A 20,447-nucleotide genomic window follows, 5' to 3' on the forward strand; every position below is an offset into this window, starting at 1 on the left:
AGAATAAATAATTTGTGGTAACGTATCCTTGACACAAGTGAGCTAATTAAGGTAACGTATCCATGACAGAAATCTTCCAAACATCTTTCTTGGCTCTTTGTTTGGTTGCCCGTCAGATCTTTTCAATACTATATTCCCTGTGCCTAGTCGTGGAAGTGTTCATTCCAAAGGACATATTGCAAGAATTATATTACGTATTCAAGAAGGGATTGAAGCAATCCAGTTGGATGGTTGTTTGATTCTTCGTGTCTTGCGTGAAATTGGAAAGGCTTTGTTGCTGCTTGCATAAAGAGCTAAATACCAGACATTTATTGGCTCCAAAGTGCGCCAAGTAACCGATCCTGCAACTTCGTCTACCACTCATATCCCTAATCTGCAATATCCATCCATCAAACCCATCATTACACTCTCACCTTGAACCTCATTCACATGCCCAACCAGCTGCCCTACTACTCATTTCTCACTCATGCAGGCAAAAATCATGCATCAATGACCACCTTTCACACCCACCGAACCCATCTCCACTTCTCTCACTACCCATAACTCCATTCAACACCTATCCCTATAAACCCGTTTCTTCCATTACCCATTCCATTCATTCCCCATCCGTGTATTTTCTATCTTCCCACGAACATAGAGTCTTATATGAATAACCATCCTCACCTTTCTATCCTTCATACTTACCAAATTCATAATCATACCCATTTTTTTCCATCTTGTGTACTTATCAAACTTGATACCATGCTCTCTAGCTTTAGCTTATTCTCCACACCACACTCATTGATATCAGCTCCTTATCACCATGCTCGCCAACCACTTTTCACATCTCTTATTTTTCATACCTACCAAACCCAAATCTCATAGACTAACCCAACTAAGTCCCTCCACCATTCATTTCCACTGATTCATTTTCTATCCTACCTATAGGCTGCATCTCCATAGCACAACCTTTCAACGGCTTTGGAGAAGGAACTCTCAAACCTAATGAGAGACATCAAGGTTCAAAAGCTCGTCCTTAACATCTTTGTTGGTGAAAGTGGAAATCACCTCACTCACCAGAGCAGCTAAGGTGTTGAAATGACTCAATGGCCAAACCCCTGTTTTCTCCAAAGCGAGATATACCAAGCAGTAGGCCAAATGAAAATTTAGGTTGATCTCATGGATGTTCTTTTACATGCACTCAAGAGAGATGTTATGCAAGGAACTCTAGAGGTGGTGGAAATCTCAAGACCAAGAAAACATTTGTTGGAGGGTTGCCTCCCACCCTAATTGAAGAAGGATTTCATCAGTATTTTGAAGCTTTTGGTCATGTGACCTATGTAATAATAATGTATGACCAGAGTACCTAGTGGCCTCGTGGGTTTAGACTCGTTTCCTTTGACACTGAAGATGCAGTTAATAGGGTTTTATACAAAACTTTCCATGATTTGCATGGTAAGAAAATGGAGGTTACGCGGGCCTTTCCCAAATATACCAACCCAGGTGGGGAAAGCCGTTCCATAGGCGGTGGTGCAAGTGGGGTTGTAGGAGGTTATCATGACTAGGGGAGAGGGGGGAGGGGTAACCCAACTACATATGATAGTCGAATGGTTATTTACAACACCCAAAATTGTGGTATCTATTTGTGGGATACAAGGACAAATTCAAATGCATGGACATTGAAAATAATTCCTAAGGAAGGTTATGTCTCTTCTTTGGTAATTAGTCCATGTGGGATCTGGTTTGTATCAGGGTCTTCAAGGGGCGTGCTTAGACTTTGGGATCTGAGGTTCAAGGAGCATGTTTTTATTAGCCGTGAATGTTAGAATCAGTTGCGTTCAGTGGGAGATACAAAAAGCTTGCTTCAATATATGTTCAATTTTGTTGCAGACACAAGGTGCCAACTATGGGGAAAGGAATTAGAAATCAAAGAATTGAAAGAACTTGTAGGTCTGCTACGATAGAGTGAATTACGAAGAAAGAAAGTTGAGAATGAGCTAAAATTGAGAGAGCAAGTTGTTGTCATTGCACTAGCTACAGTAGCTTCTGTTAGCAATGTTCAAGGGAAGTTGCATAGCTCATTGAAACACTTTGCTGATGAAATGAGTGGTCTCTTGTCTCTAATGTCTGTCCCAGCATAGAAACAACTTAAATATACAACTGGAATTGCTAATGGTTTGGTTAAGGAGCGGGCAACTTTTATAGATCAGGCATGAAAGATGGCACCAATTGGACCATTGTCAATGAAGAAACTAGTTGTAATAGGACAAGCTGGGAAGCTATGGATATGGAAAAAGAGTCATTACCAGTGGCTATTACAGTTCAAATGGAAGTGGTAGAAACAATGAAGACTCTCAAAATGGATTAGGCACAGTGATGAAACAATCATGAGGGCAAGGCCCTGTCCACAGGTTTTGACAGACAAGCTGGGAAGCTATGGAAATGGAAAAAAAGTTGTCAACAATGGCTTTTACAGTTCAAATGGAAGATGGCAACTGCAATCACCAACCTTACAAAACAGACTTAATGGCACCCTGGGCCCATAGACACAATCCCAGTTTACATGGCTATCCTTCCTAGGCCCATTTTCAAAGCTCACGCCCTTCAAAACTGATTTTTGAAAATCCAATTTCTAAATAATTCAACTCTTCATTCTTTTTTAGTGTTTTAGGTTCTAAAAATTCCATTTTCAATAAAATTGGTTGCCATTTTCTCTTCGGCAAGCCTTTTTCACATCTTCCATGATTTTTAAATGTTTTAAAATAAGCACGAATAAATTTCATAATTTCAAATAGCGGGATTCATGAAATTAATTTGTGCAAAAATAAATTGGGCTTTGGTGGGGGCTCAACATGCGTGATTTTCTCATTGATTGATTGATTGTCATGCTTGATTGATTTGATTTGTGACATGCATGAGACTATTCTATGCTCGTTCACTAACCTTTGTTTTCCATGAAGCAATCAGTTCACTACCCAGGTACACTCTCTGCCTTTCTTGTTCATTTGATTATTTTTAGATTGATGTTTATTTGGTATCCATGTTCAATCAATCAATTGTCATACTTGCATCATTTTTATTTAGTAGAGACTCATTTTAGGGGCTTAAAGGGGTGTTACCGTCATTACCGTACCTTCCTGATAAGTAATTTGATCCTCGAACCCATATTTGGTTTTTCACACACCATATTTTCCAAATAAGGAGTCACATTTATGATTTTTTTTTATTATTTTGTTTTCCCTAAAATCATTTTCTAAAAAAATAAATCTTCTTCAAATAAAAAGCGAGTTCGCCAAGTGAAAGCGAACAGAAATACTAGGTCCACACTTATATTTGAGAAAATAACTTTTAAGATAAAGATTAAAAATTTATTGAAGGTTATTTTTATTTAAAATAAATTATATATAATATTTTTAAAAGATGAATATTATTTTAAATTGACATTTTGAATATCCCTTTTAATAAAAAAAGCTTGATTATTAGATTTTAAGGCGAGTCAAAGCCAAACCCACTGAATCCATAGCTTCCGGCAATAACAGGGTCATTTCAGGAGCAACTCAACTCGGTGAGAAAGGGCGAGAAAGAGAGAGAGAATGAGAGCCTGTTTGGAGGGAAAAAAAGTGATACTGGTTCCGTACATGAAGGAGCATGTCCCGAAGTACCACCAATGGATGCAAGACCCGGCTCTCCTCCAAGCCACCGGGTCGGAGCCCCTAACCCTGGACCAAGAGTACGAGATGCAGCTCTCCTGGACCCAAGACCCCAACAGTTCCATCTCTTTCTATGTGCTTATCCTTTGATCTTTCATCAGATAACCTGAATTGGGTTATCTCAGTTTCAAGGTTTCAAAATGGGTTTTCTTTTGCAGAGCGAACTTTCATTGTTTTGGACAAGGAGATGGTTGATGGAGACTTCATCCAAGGGCATCCCCACGTGGAGGGTCAGTTAGATTTCACATACTTTACCTTCTAGGAATCTATTTTGTTTTTCAGGGTTTGTCCTGTTTTTCAGTGATCATCCATTGATTCTAGAGATTCAGAAGAATTTGTTTGAGTAGCTTGTTCACCCAGGGATCATCTTTATCTTGTAATCTCTGTTAGTCACATAGTTAGGTTTGATTCTGAATGGTTTTACGTATAAAGGAGTATCATACATCCTATTGAGATTTGGATGCTCAGAAACAAAAAAAATTGAATTCAAGCATAAAAATTATATAGCTGAAGTTGTAAACTATATTCCTGTGTTACAACCTAGTCATTGCTTCCTCCATTGACCTTAGTCTGGTCAAATTCTATGACTTTCGTATGTTCTAAGGTCTTATGAACACAAATAATGTGATTAAGGGAGATTGAAACTGGGAGCAACAGATTGATGACGAGTATACATGCAGCTGATAGGCTAGAGAAATCTATAGGACGTTAGGTGCATATTGAAGAAATTATATTTATGGTTCATCTTCAAACAATAAATGAACAAGTCAAAATAATAAAAAAAGGAAGCTTGTAAGAGCATGAGATTAGGTGAGAGGCATAGAAAAAGGAGGTGGCTGATGTTTGAATGCTTCAGACTTGGGCTGTGTTTGGAGTTGTGGTCATTTTTATGGTGTTTATTGCAGTTATGATTATTGGTACTTGTAGTAGGGATTATGGATGAATTTCAATTGGATTGGTTTTCTTGTGTGTCATGCTTCTTTAGAAGTTAAAACAGTTTAAGAATTTTGGTGTTTCCAGTCTGATCCGTATGTGCAATTTTGTTTGGTGAATTTATGTTCTAATAAATGTTATGGGTGATTACTGTGTGGAAGTTTTCTTCATGCTTATAACTTACTATTTCAACATTTGGTGGCATTTCAAAGCACTAACCCGAAATTAAGAAGTAGAAACCATATAAAAATTCAAGTAGGAGAAAACTGCAGAAAATATGGAGGGATGAAAATTTCATTTTGAATTTAGCATAGGAGCTAAGAAATTTGACAATTCTATGCTTTGGAGATACATACAAAATGGGGATTACTTGCAATATATATAACTGGAATCACATGGAACAAGGGAGAAAAATGAACGTCAACTGAGGAAAGAACTACTATGGCACAGAGTACATGTCACCAATGAAGTCCAAAAATCCCCTCGTAATTCCATTCACCCTGAGATACAGAAGCACAAACTGCTGAAACTCCAAATGGTTTTTTAATAGGCAAAGATCAAATGTAAAAAAAAACGCCTAACGAAAGAGCACACAAAAGTATACATGGTATATACAAAGGCGCCAAAATGCCATATAGAGCGAAGAGAGACACAAAAAACAATACTCTTTCCCTACTTAGTTCTCAGCTACTGAAACACTGAATGTTATCACTCTCCAATATGTCCTGCTCCTTTCCTTCCTAAGTGTTTAAGGGAAGCATGATGGAGCAGCTCTCTACATCTCTTGCTGGCTTCTAGTTTGAAACTTTGTACACCATCCAGATAACAAACCCTCAGTAATGCACCCCCACCAGCTGAAACAAAAGCAGCCATAAATCTGAGGCTACCCAATAATGCAAAATTAAATGGTTCACTGTCTTCTCATTCCTCTGGGACATGCAACCCGAGTCAGTGAGGGTATTATCTGAAAGTTTTTTTATCTTAAATTGTTGTGGTTCTTGTGGACCATGGATGCCCCAGAGAGCCAATAATTTGGCCTTTTTTTGGGTTAAACTTTCTTGTAATAACATGCTATTTCATCTATCATAATGGACTAATAATATGCCTCTTTTCAGCCATGGTTGGTGATGTCAATTTATACATGAATGACTTGGATGATTCCCAAATGGCAGAGATTGAAATCATGATAGCTGAAACCAAAAGGTAACTGCACTTTCATTTTGTTTGATGATATGTAAATTTCAACTGGGAGGCCTGCTTCTTGTGTCATTGCCAGTTTGTATTTTTTTTCTTTTCATCATTTTGATGTCTATACAAAGCCATTTTTATATGGAAACACTGACTTCTGAATTTTTTTTTGTTCCTGTCATTAGTTTTGCTTTATTTTGAACTTAGAGCAGAGGAAGTTATAAAATAAAATTGAATTTATTTAATGAACTCAAAAAAGCAGCAAGTTCAGTTTATCAAAATTTATACTCGAGCTTAGACATTTGTGGTTGCGAGCTTCCCTGTTATTGCACTAGTCTGTCTAAAGCCTTTCAAGTGAACTGCATGTTTTATGTTTCTGTTACATTTCTTGAAATTTTATTTATTTTTCCCTATGAAGTATGCTTGGTCCCATTTTTTTGGTTTGGAAAACTTCGTTGTTTAATTTGAATACTGTGGTCAAACAACACTTTGAAAGTGCATCTGTGTTTTCCACACCTGCCTCTAGCTTTAGTGTCAGCATCATTATCAATGCTTCTTTCTTATGGATGATCACACCAAACTGTTGAAAGTGTTATTTTCCATTTTGTGTATCTTTGAGTCAGGAAATCACAACAATCTTCACTTTTGCTGTAGTCCTTCTAATTTTGCATCCAATGTAACTTATCCTGGTCTCAAACATTTTTTAAACATTATATCCTAATTCATCTTTTTGTATTTCTGATTTTACATTAACCCTTTCTTCAATTTCAACTTACATCATGTAATCTGTAAGTAGTTTAGAAGAAGGTTCCTGTGATGTAAACAGTCCATTCATCTATAGAGGCTGGCTCAAACATGATATATCATATTCTATTGTAACTGAAAAGAAGTCCTTTGGCTAATCTCTCTTTTTTAGTTTTTAAACTTATAAGCACTCTTGTATATAGTTCCTTAAAGTTAATTTTGTTATATCTTACCCTTGCTAGCATAGCCGTGGCAAAGGACTTGGCAAGGAAGCAATCCTGATGATGATGGCCTTTGCAATCGAAACCCTTGGAATCCACATGTTCCGTGCTAAAATTGGAGAATCAAATCAAGCTTCTCTTAATCTGTTTAGAAAATTGGTCTCTCTCTTTCTCTGTCTGTCTATCTATCTATTTATCTGTCTATCAATCTATCTCTTTGTCACACACACTCTTTCACATGCACATATTCTCATCTCAACATGTTCATGGCAATGTTAGTTATTAATTAGATTGCAAAGGCTTCCATACTATTGTGGGCAGGTAAGGAGGCACATAAGTGCTTTTATGCATCCATACTTGCATCAACTTCTTGTCATTATGTTGACTAAATGCCATGTATGGTTCGTGCAGGGCTTTGAGGAGTCTTCCTACAGTGAAATCTTCAAAGAGGTAAGCATAGTTATTTTATGGGTATGAGAGATTGTAGCCATAACATCAATTGCACATTCTTTTGTGTTAATGGGTGGTGGGCCATGTGGAAGTGGGAGATGCCAGACTCCCTCACTAGATCTAATCTAGAAAGTATCCTCACCTCAAAATCAACCTGAAAATTGTTAGTGGCATTTTGTAAATGGGAGTTTCTCCTAGGGATTAATTTGCATGCAGAACAAGCTGTCAGCCTATACAATTTATTAAGTTCCCAATAAACTCATGTTAAATCAAAATGAAGAAAAGAATTAAGATCCAACATCTAATGGGTCCCATTTAGGAAGTCAAGCTGATTAATAATCAACTCAATATGATGATTCCAGTCTTAGTGAGGATGCAACTTGTGTCAGTTGGGTTGGTTTGGTACCAACCTGCTCCAACCCGAATGAATAAACGATTAACCTGAACTTAACCTGACCTATTACCCAAGGTATTCAACTTCAGCTCAACCGACCTGGTTTAATTTCGGGTTGAGTTCAGGTTAGGCTTGGTTATGGGTCAAATTCAGGTTAAGTAGGGTTCCATTGGGCTGGTTTGAACCTGCCTGTATTGGCTTCTTTAACTTTATCTTTAATATATTTATATCAAAATTTAAATCGTAAATGACATTATTTCTAGATAATAACAAAAAAGAAAAACAAATCTATTAACTTTGACATTTTTCCTTTACTTTTCTTTTGAAAAGCATATATATGAAGAAACTTAAATACATTATAAATTTTATAAAATATTAATTTGGGTTCGATTAAGGCTTGGGTTGCCCAAACCCTTTGCTCAAGCTCAACCTGAGTATTAAAAAAGCTTGCTCAGACCCATCCAAGTAGATCAAGTTGAGGTTGGGTCGGACCAACCTGTCCAATATGCACCCCTAACTCATAGGTATGGTCAACTTTTGACTTTTATGATAGGTTATATTTTCAGAATGCATTGGAAATAGAATGTTCAGAGAGGTGGTTAAATGCTTCAAATCAAGCTGTGTTTTTAGTGCAATGTAAATACTATCGGCATTTATCAAATCCATAGTTCTAAAAGGCACAAGGCACATCTAAAGTGCAAAAGTCTCCAATAGCTTAAATGCAAGGCGCAACACAAGGGGCGACTGAGTGAAGTGAAATGTGACCTATGATACACGTCAATTTTGTAAAATATGATTCATAATCTAATCCGATTAATAAAAAATTTAAGATTTGAAACATTTAAAAGAAGCATTCAATAAAAAAGTAATGAAATTATATAAATTTCAGTATATAATTAGAAATTTCAAGAATAAAAGTGTTTAAAAAGGAAGAGTAAAGCTGACAAGGCATGCCTTTTCAATAAGGTGTGTATCTTGGCAAGCAAGTTGCTATAACTAGGGAGTGGTGGCGCCTTGAGCCTAGGCGTGCTTAAAGTGCGCCTTTTAAACTATGATCAGATCATGGATACTATTTTTTTCCTTTATATTAACATGAAATGTGAACTTCATGACTTGTGCATGCTGGATTTATATGTAAGTCAAAACTTGCCTCAAACCATTGGCCTTGTGATTCCTGATGATCCATAAAAATAAACTTTGCTGTTAATAGATCTTTAAGGTCAGATGGCATGTAGATCATCTGTCCTCTGCATAGTTCTATTTGTTTGCCATTTCTTTTTACTTGTTAAATTTGACAGGTAACACTGGAGTTGCCAGTTACAAAGCCTAAGCATGAGGAGCTGCTGGGTTTAATTGGTAATATGGTTACACATATGTAGTCCTCGAAAGCCCACCCTATCATGTTATGTATCTGTATTAAAAGAAACTCTTCTCTTCATTTACCTTATTTGCTTATAAAAGCTGAGTTTATTGATACTGAAACATTTTTCCCTTCAACTTGAATGTAAGGGCTTTAAGTTACTTCTGAAATTCACGTGAAAAAGCATCACAGTAATTTGTCTTTTACAATGTCTGAGTACTCCTCTTCTTTTTCTTTAGATGATGTAAATAGGAACATTTGTATAGTTTATAGGGTAACATATTATTGGAAGAAGTGCTAGTAGTTCGTGGTGAGACGTGGAAGAACAGAAAACACAAAATATAATAGCCAGTCACTTGATATAAAATCCACATAAACATTGATGATGCTGATGATGATACTGATAATGATAGGGATAATTGAGATTTATATGAAAAGACAGGATACACATGATCAAACTAGTGGAATATAAGGGTGCCAAACTTGAACCAGGGACAGTAAAGTTCCTTCTCCAGTATTTGTTCCTATCCTGACAGAAAATCCAGTTTTTCCATTGATTGAATATTTGGCCCAGATGTTGAATGCATCTGAGGGATATTGTGTGAAACTGAATTTCCATCTTGCCAGACATGGTTAACAGTAGTTCCATTCTTCAGTGGGCCGACAATGGCAAAGATAATCATCTCATTGGTTGAATATTCTGCTCTGATGTTAGAGACCTCAAAGCTGAGAGCTCTTGGTTGCATTGAAGGGTTGTAACTGTTTATCTGTGTGGTGTAAGCAGTCATGCTTCCATTAGGGTTGAGAACAGCAACAAGTGCCTCTGAGCCAACCATGCCTGTTCCAGTTGGGTTGATAGCCCATGCAATCCATCCTGGAGAAGTTGGAGTTGCCCTGTATGCAATGTCAACTTTTCTGGTGGATGCAATGTAGTTCCAGTGGAGATGGGCCTGCAGATATGGAAGATCTTTGCATGACTTGAAGATTTTGGTCCCTGAAAAGGTGTAGTTTGAGCAGCTTTGAGCGGAGGAGATAAGGAACAGGGAAATAAGAATGCAAAATAGCAAGATGGTTTTTGATGTTGTATCCATGAGATATTGAGTATCGTTTGGATATCCAAGGCTTACGATTAACCGAACTTTTTCTCAGTTGATCAGGAAGGGGAACTGGAAATTTGGGGCTGGTTTCAAAAGACACTTGAGCCAAAACAATTTATTAATGCTGAGTATGCATAAAAAAGAACTAATGTCAGCCCTTTTCTTTTGGTAAATGGAAATGAGTTCTAAGGAGGCCGGAAGGTTTAGAAATTCCTGTTTGAAAATCTGATTCTTGGGTGTGTTGAAGAAGAGTACCCACAACCCACAAACTAGTAACACCTTGGGTAGAAAAAGGCCTGCTGGGGCTGTGGATGAGATGATGATTTTTTAAAGTTTTTTCAAATGATCAAGGTATGCAACTCTCTTCTTGGTTAGAAGAACGCTTCTTCTGCGTGTTCCTGAACTAGCCTAATTTTGATGGAAGAACTTAAAAGGACTTCCGAGAAGTCTAACTGTGGGTAGGGATGTGAATTGCAAGGAAAGTAGAGAAATACACTGTGCCTTTAATAAGAGAAATAGTGACTGGGAAGCTAGATGAAGTCTGGAGTTGTTGATTGGTTCAATATGTTCTTTAATATCACAGCAATTTTAGCATAGGCAAAGGAGTTCAAAGTAGAGTAGTCATGAAAGTTTGCTTCTTCATGGTTGTAATGGGTAAGTTTTGCATGACAGTCTTTCCTTCTTTCCTTTCTCCTTTAATCTACTTTTCCAACCTAATACCAATTCAATAGCAAAGCCCAGTCCAAAAAGTCAATAGTTCTAGATGAACCAACAAGAAACCCTCAGTGATCATCCAGTTGATTCTAGAGATTCAGAAGAATTTGTTTGAGTAGCTTGTTCACCCAGGGATCATCTTTATCTTGTAATCTCTATTAGTCACATAGTTAGGTTTGATTCTGAATGGTTTTACGTATAAAGGAGTCTCATACATCCTATTGAGATTTGGATGCTCAGAAACAAAAAAAATTGAATTCAAGCATAAAAATTATATAGCCAAAGTTGTAAACTATATTCCTGTGTTACAACCTAGTCATTGCTTCCTCCATTGACCTTAGTCTGATCAAATTCTATGATTTTCGTATGTTCTAAGGTCTTATGAACACAAATAATGTGATTAAGGGAGATTGAAACTGGGAGCAACTGATTGATGACAAGTATACATGCAGCTGATAGGCTAGAGAAATCTATAGGACGTTAGGTGGTATATTGAAGAAATTATATTTATGGTTCATCTTCAAACAATAAATGAACAAGTCAAAATAATAAAAAAGGAAGCTTGTAAGAGCATGAGATTAGGTGAGAGGCATAGAAAAAGGAGGTTGCTGATGTTTGAATGCTTCAGACTTGGGATTGTGACGGTGGAAAAATTATTTCAATTTTTGGGTCCTTGTGGCTGCCACAAGCCTGGACAATGCTAAAAAGTCTAGAAAGATGGCTGAGTCCCTTGCTAGGTTCCATCACCCATGCCGGTTTAGTTTGGGCTGGTACTGTAGAAAAACAGCTGATTTTGGACTTGAATAGGATTCTTAATTCAAACTTTTATTTAAGCTTGCCACGGCAAATGGGGAAAAGTGTGGCAAAATTGGTTGTTTACGTGCATATTTTCACAACTTTGCCCGGTTTGAAATGTTGAATTTTGGGGAAAACAGACTGACTAATTGAAAAAATTGTAAAGTTCTGTGTTCTTATTCTAACAGGGATCAATGATGCAACTGGGCAGACAGGAAACCAAGCAGGAAACTACTTTGCTGCTGGGGGGAAATGGAGTCTGCAGATGAAGTCTTTGTTACGACCCGTGAAAGGTGGATTGTAGTTTCCTGAACATGATTGCAGTGGTGAAATACAAGACCTTTGGGACATGACAAAGGCAGGCGACCCACAAGCTGAAATTTGGAAATTTTGGTCATGGTTGGATGGGACTTGTATGGGAAAGTAGGTGCCTCCATAGAAGTTTTATACAAGAAGATGCTTTCTTTGCGGGTTAAGGTTGGTGGGAATGGATTAATGGAACTTTCATCTCTTTTTCTGGGTAAGAGAATGGGAGCCCCTTTAGGCTTTAACTGGACTTATTGTTTGTGCTTTTCATCTTCCTTCTTTAGGAGAAAATCTCCTTATCTAGTCTTCTCTCTTTTAGTCTCTTAGACACTGGGCCACTCCTTGGGCTGGTGCAACCTCCAGAAACTACCTCTTTGTGAGGATGTGACATGGGAATCTTTAGCTTCCCGACTTGTCCCAGTATAGGAAAGGGGCTTTTGTATCTCCTCACAAGGCTTTTGTGCACCGGCCTTACGGAGCTATACGTACAGAAAGAGAAATGCTCACACTGCCGTCTTGTAGATGGCCAATCGTTGCCTAATCTCTCGGTCCCCTTCTAAAGCCCCCAAGACGCAACTCAATTATAGTGTCCTCAATATTTAAGTGGTGTAAGGTAGAAGAACGGACTCGTATCGCCCGGGATTTGCTATATCTGCAACCTTTAGTATCATGATTAAAGGACAGTGAAGAAGATGTGAAAGGGAAATCTTTTTGTTGATTTGATGATTTCATCCTCTGATCATCCAAGACCAAACACAATCTGGATTCCATTGCATGGTTTGTGTGTGGGGTTTTTATTTTATTTTTGTTAGGCCATGAGTTGGGCATGATGGAAGCAGAGGAGCAGTTAGGGTTCTTTACTTTTATTTATTCTTTGATTTAGGCTGGAATCCATGAACTCCACGTATGGGTCATCGACTCCTGCCAAACGGGCCAATGTCCCTGAAATACTGAAATGTGGCAGCCTCGGGAGGGCCCGTCAACCTCAACACTAGCTAAAACCAAACAGACCCTAATTTCTGTGGTGGTTGAACTCATAAAAAGCAATATTACATATTCCAAAGTGATTGAACGCGCAAAGTCCTTGAACTTACAAAGTTATCTTACTTTTTATTTTTTATTTTTTATATATATTTTTATAATATTTGAAAATCAATATTAATCGATTAAATTTAATAATAAAAAATAAATTTTAAACCAGATTTAAAACCCGCCATATTATAGAGTTTTATTTTAGCGCACCCATCAAATGTAAGATTTGTTATGGGTTAGTGAAGGTTGGTAAGATCCCATGTTAGACTCCCCTCATAGCGTTAGTCATGGAAAGCATACTACAATGAGTCATCTCAAAGAGAAAAAAAATATGAGTATATCTATCCATATATATATATATATATATATATATATATATATATTCAACTCATTAAAGGGTTTGAGCAAGTGGAGCTTGGACTGCACATTATATATATTTTTTAATTTTTAATTTAATTTTATTTTTAGGGTTCTGGCCTAGACATGTGACACGTGGCATGAGTAAATAATTAGGCCACAATCCTTTTCTTATGATTCAATTTCGTTTCATTCTAAAGATAACGACATGAGAACCTTCCCATGGGCTGATGCAACCTTTGCATCATGCTTGCCTAATCACAAAAAACGACGTCGTTTTACATCAAACTCCTGCTGTTGGCTTAAGTTTATGAAAATTCGAAACTTCTTTAATCAAAATCATACCTCACATAATATATACCATTCCACCATGTGGGTGGCTTGTAATAGAATACGGTCATTTTTAGATCTCTGAAAAAGTCTAAGAAAAAGAAACCAATAAAAAAATGGAAATGGAGAAAAAAAAAAAGAGACGTAACTCTTTATTCGAAATGTTTTTAAAATCTGTTAGATAATGATTTTAAAAATAATTTTTTATTTTTTTAATATTTAGAAGTAATATTTTTTAATAAAAATTTTCAAGTATTGAAAATATTGAAGAAGACTTTGAAAATGTTTTCTAAACAATTATTTATTAATTACTTTTTCAACCATTATTACTAATCATTTTTAAATTTAAAATAAATGTTTTCTAGATTTTCTCAAATGTTTTAATTCATAAAACACCTTTTTGGGTTAAAATTACTTTCTAAAATCATTGGAAAACACTCTTGCCTTCATTTCACCCACAATCTCTCACACCCAAACCCCCTTTTTACATGAGAATACTTGCTCTATCTGTCAACACTTGCAAGACATACATAGCATCTCACCAACCACCACCCAAAATATTGGAACACTGATTTGGGCATGGCTTCAGATTTAAGTTTCAAGACTTCAGAAATAAGTTGGAGATTTTTTATTAGCTTTTATGCATGATTTTTATAAACTTATGATATTTATCACAAGCTAAATTTAAGGTTCTTCATACAATGAATCCTAGAAGTAAACAAATATTTCTATACAAAGTCTTACAAGGACACAAGTTTAAGCACGGCAAGTGGAACCCCCATTCATTCCACTAAACTTATAATATATTACTTGGAACTTAAGGGTTTGGTCTTCATTGGAATTTGGAATTGACCAAACCCAAAAGCGGAAACAACCAAGAGGAAAAGGTCTATTCCCTCACCAACTTACAAGGCTCTTGTCAGTGCCTTGAACATCTTCTCATATTTTTTGAAAATGTTAATGGCTCGACTTGATCTGCCATGGGAACCCACCTCAGTCAACACGTTCATTTTCCATCATTTGTTTGTTTTGAAGGAAAATTTACACATTTGACATTTGTACTTTTTGAATCGTACGTGTTTCTAGAATATTGATTCAATTTTGTTGGACCCACGTAGATTTGTGGACAAAATTGGGTTTTGAGTCTTTTGATTAGGACGGCAACGATGGTATTTTGTACATGAATTGATTGTTATTGTATTTTTATTTATTTATTGAAATTAAACATAATAATTTTCTTCCAAAATTGATCTAGGTTGATGGGAGATGATGATATAATATTTTGTATCTAGATTAATTATGGTATTTTGTAGTGACATGGATATTTTTGTATTATTTAGGTTCAAGATAAGATAATGATCAAATTTTGTATTTAAATCTATTTTATATTTGAATGAAGGTTTTTATGTTAAGATTATCTCAGGGTCGGGTATGATGACTTTTATTAATTTTTTTTTTCTCTTTTGTCATCAATGACTATATGTTAGGAAAGGAATTGGGATTGAGATATTAAGATGATGATATTTTGTATTAAAATCATGATAATATCTTATACTTTTAAATGATTTTGTACAAAATGAATTTGACTTATGGTATGACGTATAAATTTTGTTGTTATCAAATTAAACGAAATCATAGTATTTTATTGTTAAATAAATTATGTCAAACTTAATTTAGACATCAGATTTGACAACTTTATTATTTTCTTTATAATAATTTTCAATATAGAGTTAATTATGTAACTTTTTTTTTTTGTTTTTTTTGCCTTCATTTATCATACCCTATTTCCATCTTTTCTATTATGTTAGAAAAACCTAAACCTAGTTAATGATAAGAGTAATATTTTGTATTTAATTTTGATTTTACATCAAAATGGATTTGATTCAACAAATTAATAGGAATGATATTATTTTATATCTAAATGAATTTATCAAAAGTTATATGGGTTTATGGTGTGAAGACTTTTGTTTTTTTCTCTATTTTTCTCTTTTGTTATTTATAAGTACACGTTTTTTTTTTTTTGTTTTTTTATAATTATTTGTTTTTTCCTCTCTCTTTCTCTTTTGTTATTTCTCATTTATTATTGTATTTTTGTATTAAATAAATGTTAAAAATAACATGTATTTTGTATTTAAATTGAATATAATATTTTTCCATCAAAATCGATCTAGGTGATGGGAGATTATGATAATATTTTGTATCTAATTAATTATAGTATTTTGTAGTGAAATAGATATTTTTGTACTATTTGGGATTTAGGATAAGATAATGATAGTATTTTGTATTTGAATGAAAGCCTTTGTATTAAGATTTTGGGTGTGATGACTTTTGTTGTTCTTTTTTCCAATAGTTTTCTACTTATGATTGATTATATAACTTTTGTCACTTTTTTTTTTCTTTTTTGTCATTTGTGACTATTTGTTAGGAAAAAAAATTAGGTTCGAGGATACTAAGATGATTGTATTTTGTATTAAAATCAATGATAGTATCTTGTATATTTAAATGATTTTATATCAAAATAGATTTAAATTCCAATGCTAACAAGTTAAACAAAATGATAATATTTTGTACTTGAATAAATTTGTATCAAACTTGATTAAGGTGTATGGCGTGACGAATTCATTATTTTCATTGTGATAATTTTTTATATAGGTTTTTCCTAATATGATATGGAAAAACAAGTTAATGATAATAATATTATTTTGTACTTCATTGATTTGTGTCAAAATAAATTTGGTTCAACAAAATTAACCATGATATTATTTTATATCTAAATGAATTTGTATCGAAACTTATATAGGTTTAGGGTGTGAAGAATTCTGTTTTATTTTTCTTTGCATGTTATAAAAAAGTATGATATAATATTTCTCAATCAAAACGGATCTAAGTTGATGGGCTATAATGATAGTATTTTGTATCAAATTAATTATAATATTTTGTAGTCAAATGGATAATTTTGTTCAATTTCAGATCAAGATAAGATAATAATAGTATTTTGTATCTTAATAAATACTTTTATGCTAAAATTAATTCAAGTTTAAGAAGTGACGAATCAATAGTTTTCAACTCATAATCAATTATGTAACTTTTGTTATTTTTTTTTTCTCTTTTGTCATCTATGACTACATGTTAGGAAAGGAATTGGGATACAAGATATTACATGATGATCATATTTTGTATTTAAATAACTGATAATATCTTATATACTAAATGATTTTGTATCACAATTTGCATTGGTTCATTGTAAAAAATTATTTGGGTTTAGAGCATGAATCAATTTTTATTTTATTTTATATTAGGTTTTTTTTTTTCTTTTTTTGTTGTCTTTTCCACCCTTTCTCTCTTTTGTTATTTCTAACCACATGCTATAATTAAAATTCAATAAATTGATGGTAATAATAATATTTTATACTTAAATGATTTTGTGTCAATGTTGATTTTGGTTTACATGTGAATTTTTTTTCTTAAAAGGAACAAAAATAATATATAGTATTTTGTACCTAAATAAATTTGTGTCAAAACTAATTCAGATTTAAAACGTGATAACTTTTATTAATTTTTTTCATCGATAGTTTTCTATGTCGATAATGTAACTTTCATTAATATGTTTATTCTCTTGTTATTTATGATTATATATTTTCCATAACGACATGTCATGAAAAAAAAAACAAACTAATTTCAATAATAAAATTTTGTACTTGATTAAATTTGTATCAAAGTGGACGAAGGTTCACAAGTAACATCTTTTGTTATTCACAAAATAATTATTAGAATGATATTATTTTGTATATAAATAAATTTTTGTAGAAATTTATTAGAGTTTAAGGGTGGCGGTTTTTGTTTTTGTTTTTTTTTTTCTTTTACTTGGAATTATGCTAACCTTTTTCTCGTTTGTTATCTAAAATACATGTTTTTCATAACTACGTGTTATAAAAAAAAACTTTACAAATTAATTATAATAATAGTATTTTATATTTAATGAGTTTATGTTAAAATTATCAATAAATTAAAATTAGAATTATGATATGCCAAATTTTTGTCAAAATTGGATCAGGTTTAGAGCATGACAACTTTTGTTTTTTATTTCTTGGATGGGGTTTAGTGTATGACAACTTTTGTTTTTTATTTTTTTAAATCATCAATAAATTAATCAAAATATGGTATTTTGTACTTAGTCGAACTTGTGTCCAAAATGGTTCATGTTTAATTTAAAGCATGACAAATCTTTTTTTTTTTTGGATAGTTTTCTACTTGGAATTTGTTTTTTTTTTTTTTTTTATTTATGTTTTTTATAAGTACATTTTACGAGAAGAACTCATCAAATTAATAATAATAATAATATTTTATACCTAAATGACGACTTAAATTGATTTGGGTTCAAGTGCAAAATCTTTTGTAACAAATTAATGAAAATACTTGTATATGATACCTAAATAAATTTGTGTCAAAACCGATTCAAATTTAAATTGTTATAATTTTTATTATTTTTTTATAAATTGTTTTCTATGCTGATTATTTAATAAAATTTTAATTTGTATATTTGTCGTTATTTATGGCAATGTGTTTTTCATCACTCCATGTCATGAAAAACAAATTTGTGGCAATAATAGAATTTTGTACTTGACTAAATTTATGTCAAAGTAAATGTAGGTTCATTAGTAACATCTTTTGCCATCTACAAAATAATGAGAATGATATTATTTTGTATGTAAATAAATTTTTGTCAAAATTTATAGGAGTTTAAGGATGTCAATTTTTGTATTTTTTTTTTCCTTTTTGATAGTTTTCTACTTTGAATTTTATATTTTATTTTTTATTATCTATAAATACATGTTTTTCATAACTACATGTTATAAAAAAACTTGACAAATTAATTATAATAATATTAAACTTTTGGTTTTTTTCTTGATAATTTTTATTTTAATTTTCATTTTATCTTATTGGGGTTTAAGGTGAGGATTTTTATTTTTTGTCTTCTTTTCTCTCTTAATGGTTTTATGCTTGGAAGTTTGTTTTCTATTTTCTTTTTTGTTATCTATGTTTTTCATAACTACCTTTTATAAAAGAATTCATCAAATTAGTGGTAATAATAGTATTTTATACCTAAATGAAGTTTCAAATCAATTTGGGTTTAACTGAAAAATGTTTGGTAACAAATTAATGGAAATACTTACATATTGTATCTAAATAAATTAATGTCAAAATTGATTCAAATTTAAACTACGACAACTTTTATTGGTTTTTTTACAAATAGTTTTTTATGCTAATTATTTAACCTTTGTTAATTTGTTTTCTTCTTGCTATTTATGGCCATATATTTTTCATCTATCTATGTCATGAAAAACAAATCTGTGTAGGTTCACTTGTAACATCTTCTGTTATTCACAACACAATGAGAATGATATTATTTTGTATGTAAATAAATTTTTGTCAAATTTTATTGGAATTTAAGGTGTGATAATCTTTTATTTTTGTTTTTTGTAATTTTTTTTCTCTCTTGATAGTTTTTTGCTTGAATTTTTTTTAATCTTTTTCCTCTTTTGTTATCTATAAATACATGATTTTCATATGTGTATATCATATATAGATATATAAAAAACACAACAAATTAGTATTAGTGATAATAATATTTTATGCTTAAATGATTTTATCTCAAAATTATCAATAAATTATTCAAAATTGTGTTATTTTGTATTTCCAAATCAATTTGGGTTAAAGCATGTGACAACTTTTATCATCGACGTTTACATACAAGAAGCGATCATAATTCGTCCCTAAATGAACATGCGACAAAGTTGATTTGAATATCCATCGGGATAAAATTTGTTATTTCTATAATTACTTATCCCTAAAATTATCTTGTGTCAAATTTGATTTGAGTTAACTTGTGTGACACCTCTTATTGTATTTGAATGGATTTGTGCCTAAATGGAATAGGGTTTAGGTGTGAATTCTTAAGACTATAGGTTAAATTTTTTAATATATGACTAAGGTACCAAATCATAATATAGTGGCACAAGGAAAAGTTCATCCTCACCATACCATTCTAAGTTGGTCATAGGCTTTGATTCATGTATGTCAAATTTTTTTAATGGGCTATGTAATGAAAATGAAAAGAAAATTGGTAATGAGAAGAATTGAAGAAGTTGGTGGCTTCTTCATTTTCAATGCCTTGCACAACATGTTTTTTTTTTTCTCTTTCCCCCACTTTTAGAAACTTACCTTAAAAAAAAATCTAATGTTAGGGCTGTTGGTAAACTAACATTTTCTTTCCAAAAAAAAGTATACATAGATGGATTTTGATCAGGTTGGTCCAAAGTAGAGATGATGATCATATTTTATTTGGTCTAACCCTAAAATTCTCTTTAGAATAATTATTTGAATGAATAGCATAAGAAATTTTTATTTTGCAAATATTGACATGTTCATATCATTGCATTTGTGCTAAGAATCAAATCAATATAAATTATTTTCTTTTTAAAGTGGGATTTAGTGAAATAAAAATTTTGAATACTCAATAGTTTAATATGATTATAATATGAATTTTATTAAATTTATTGATTTAAAGCTTACCTTTTAAATCTTAATTCAAGCATTGAGGCTATTCATAAAATGAACTTAAAATGAGGAATGAATAAAAAAAAAAGGAATTATAATTGTATAGAAAAAATATGAGAAGTTTAAATGTTTTAGATAAGTGATTTCTTGAACTTATTATAAGTTATAATTAATATGCTTAATGACTTAAATTAAATAATTTATTTTAAAAATTATTTTTTAATTTATTATAAGGTTACATTAACCAATTTATTAAGTGGGTGCCTCAGCATTACTCCA

General features: G+C 32.7%; 2 protein-coding genes across 2 annotated transcripts; one reads left to right on the forward strand and one right to left on the reverse strand.

The window, feature by feature from the left end:
• The first annotated feature begins 3,489 nt into the window (after positions 1-3,489).
• On the forward strand, positions 3,490-9,188 carry LOC117927341 (N-acetyltransferase 9-like protein). The gene is made up of 6 exons (XM_034846828.1): positions 3,490-3,747; positions 3,848-3,919; positions 5,738-5,825; positions 6,802-6,934; positions 7,187-7,225; positions 8,918-9,188. Exons 1-6 carry the CDS (start codon positions 3,573-3,575, stop codon positions 8,996-8,998), a joined length of 588 nt encoding a protein of 195 aa, XP_034702719.1. The 5' UTR covers positions 3,490-3,572; the 3' UTR covers positions 8,999-9,188.
• Positions 9,189-9,303: 115 nt separating this feature from the next.
• LOC117927342 (cytochrome b561 and DOMON domain-containing protein At5g47530-like) lies at positions 9,304-10,593 on the reverse strand. The gene has a single exon (XM_034846829.1). The coding sequence runs from the start codon at positions 10,068-10,070 to the stop codon at positions 9,504-9,506; it is 567 nt and encodes a 188-aa protein (XP_034702720.1). The 5' UTR covers positions 10,071-10,593; the 3' UTR covers positions 9,304-9,503.
• Between the last annotated feature and the right edge of the window lie 9,854 nt (positions 10,594-20,447).

The sequence above is a fragment of the Vitis riparia genome, chromosome 12 (assembly GCF_004353265.1).
Source record: "Vitis riparia cultivar Riparia Gloire de Montpellier isolate 1030 chromosome 12, EGFV_Vit.rip_1.0, whole genome shotgun sequence".
NCBI classification, from domain to species: domain Eukaryota; kingdom Viridiplantae; phylum Streptophyta; class Magnoliopsida; order Vitales; family Vitaceae; genus Vitis; species Vitis riparia.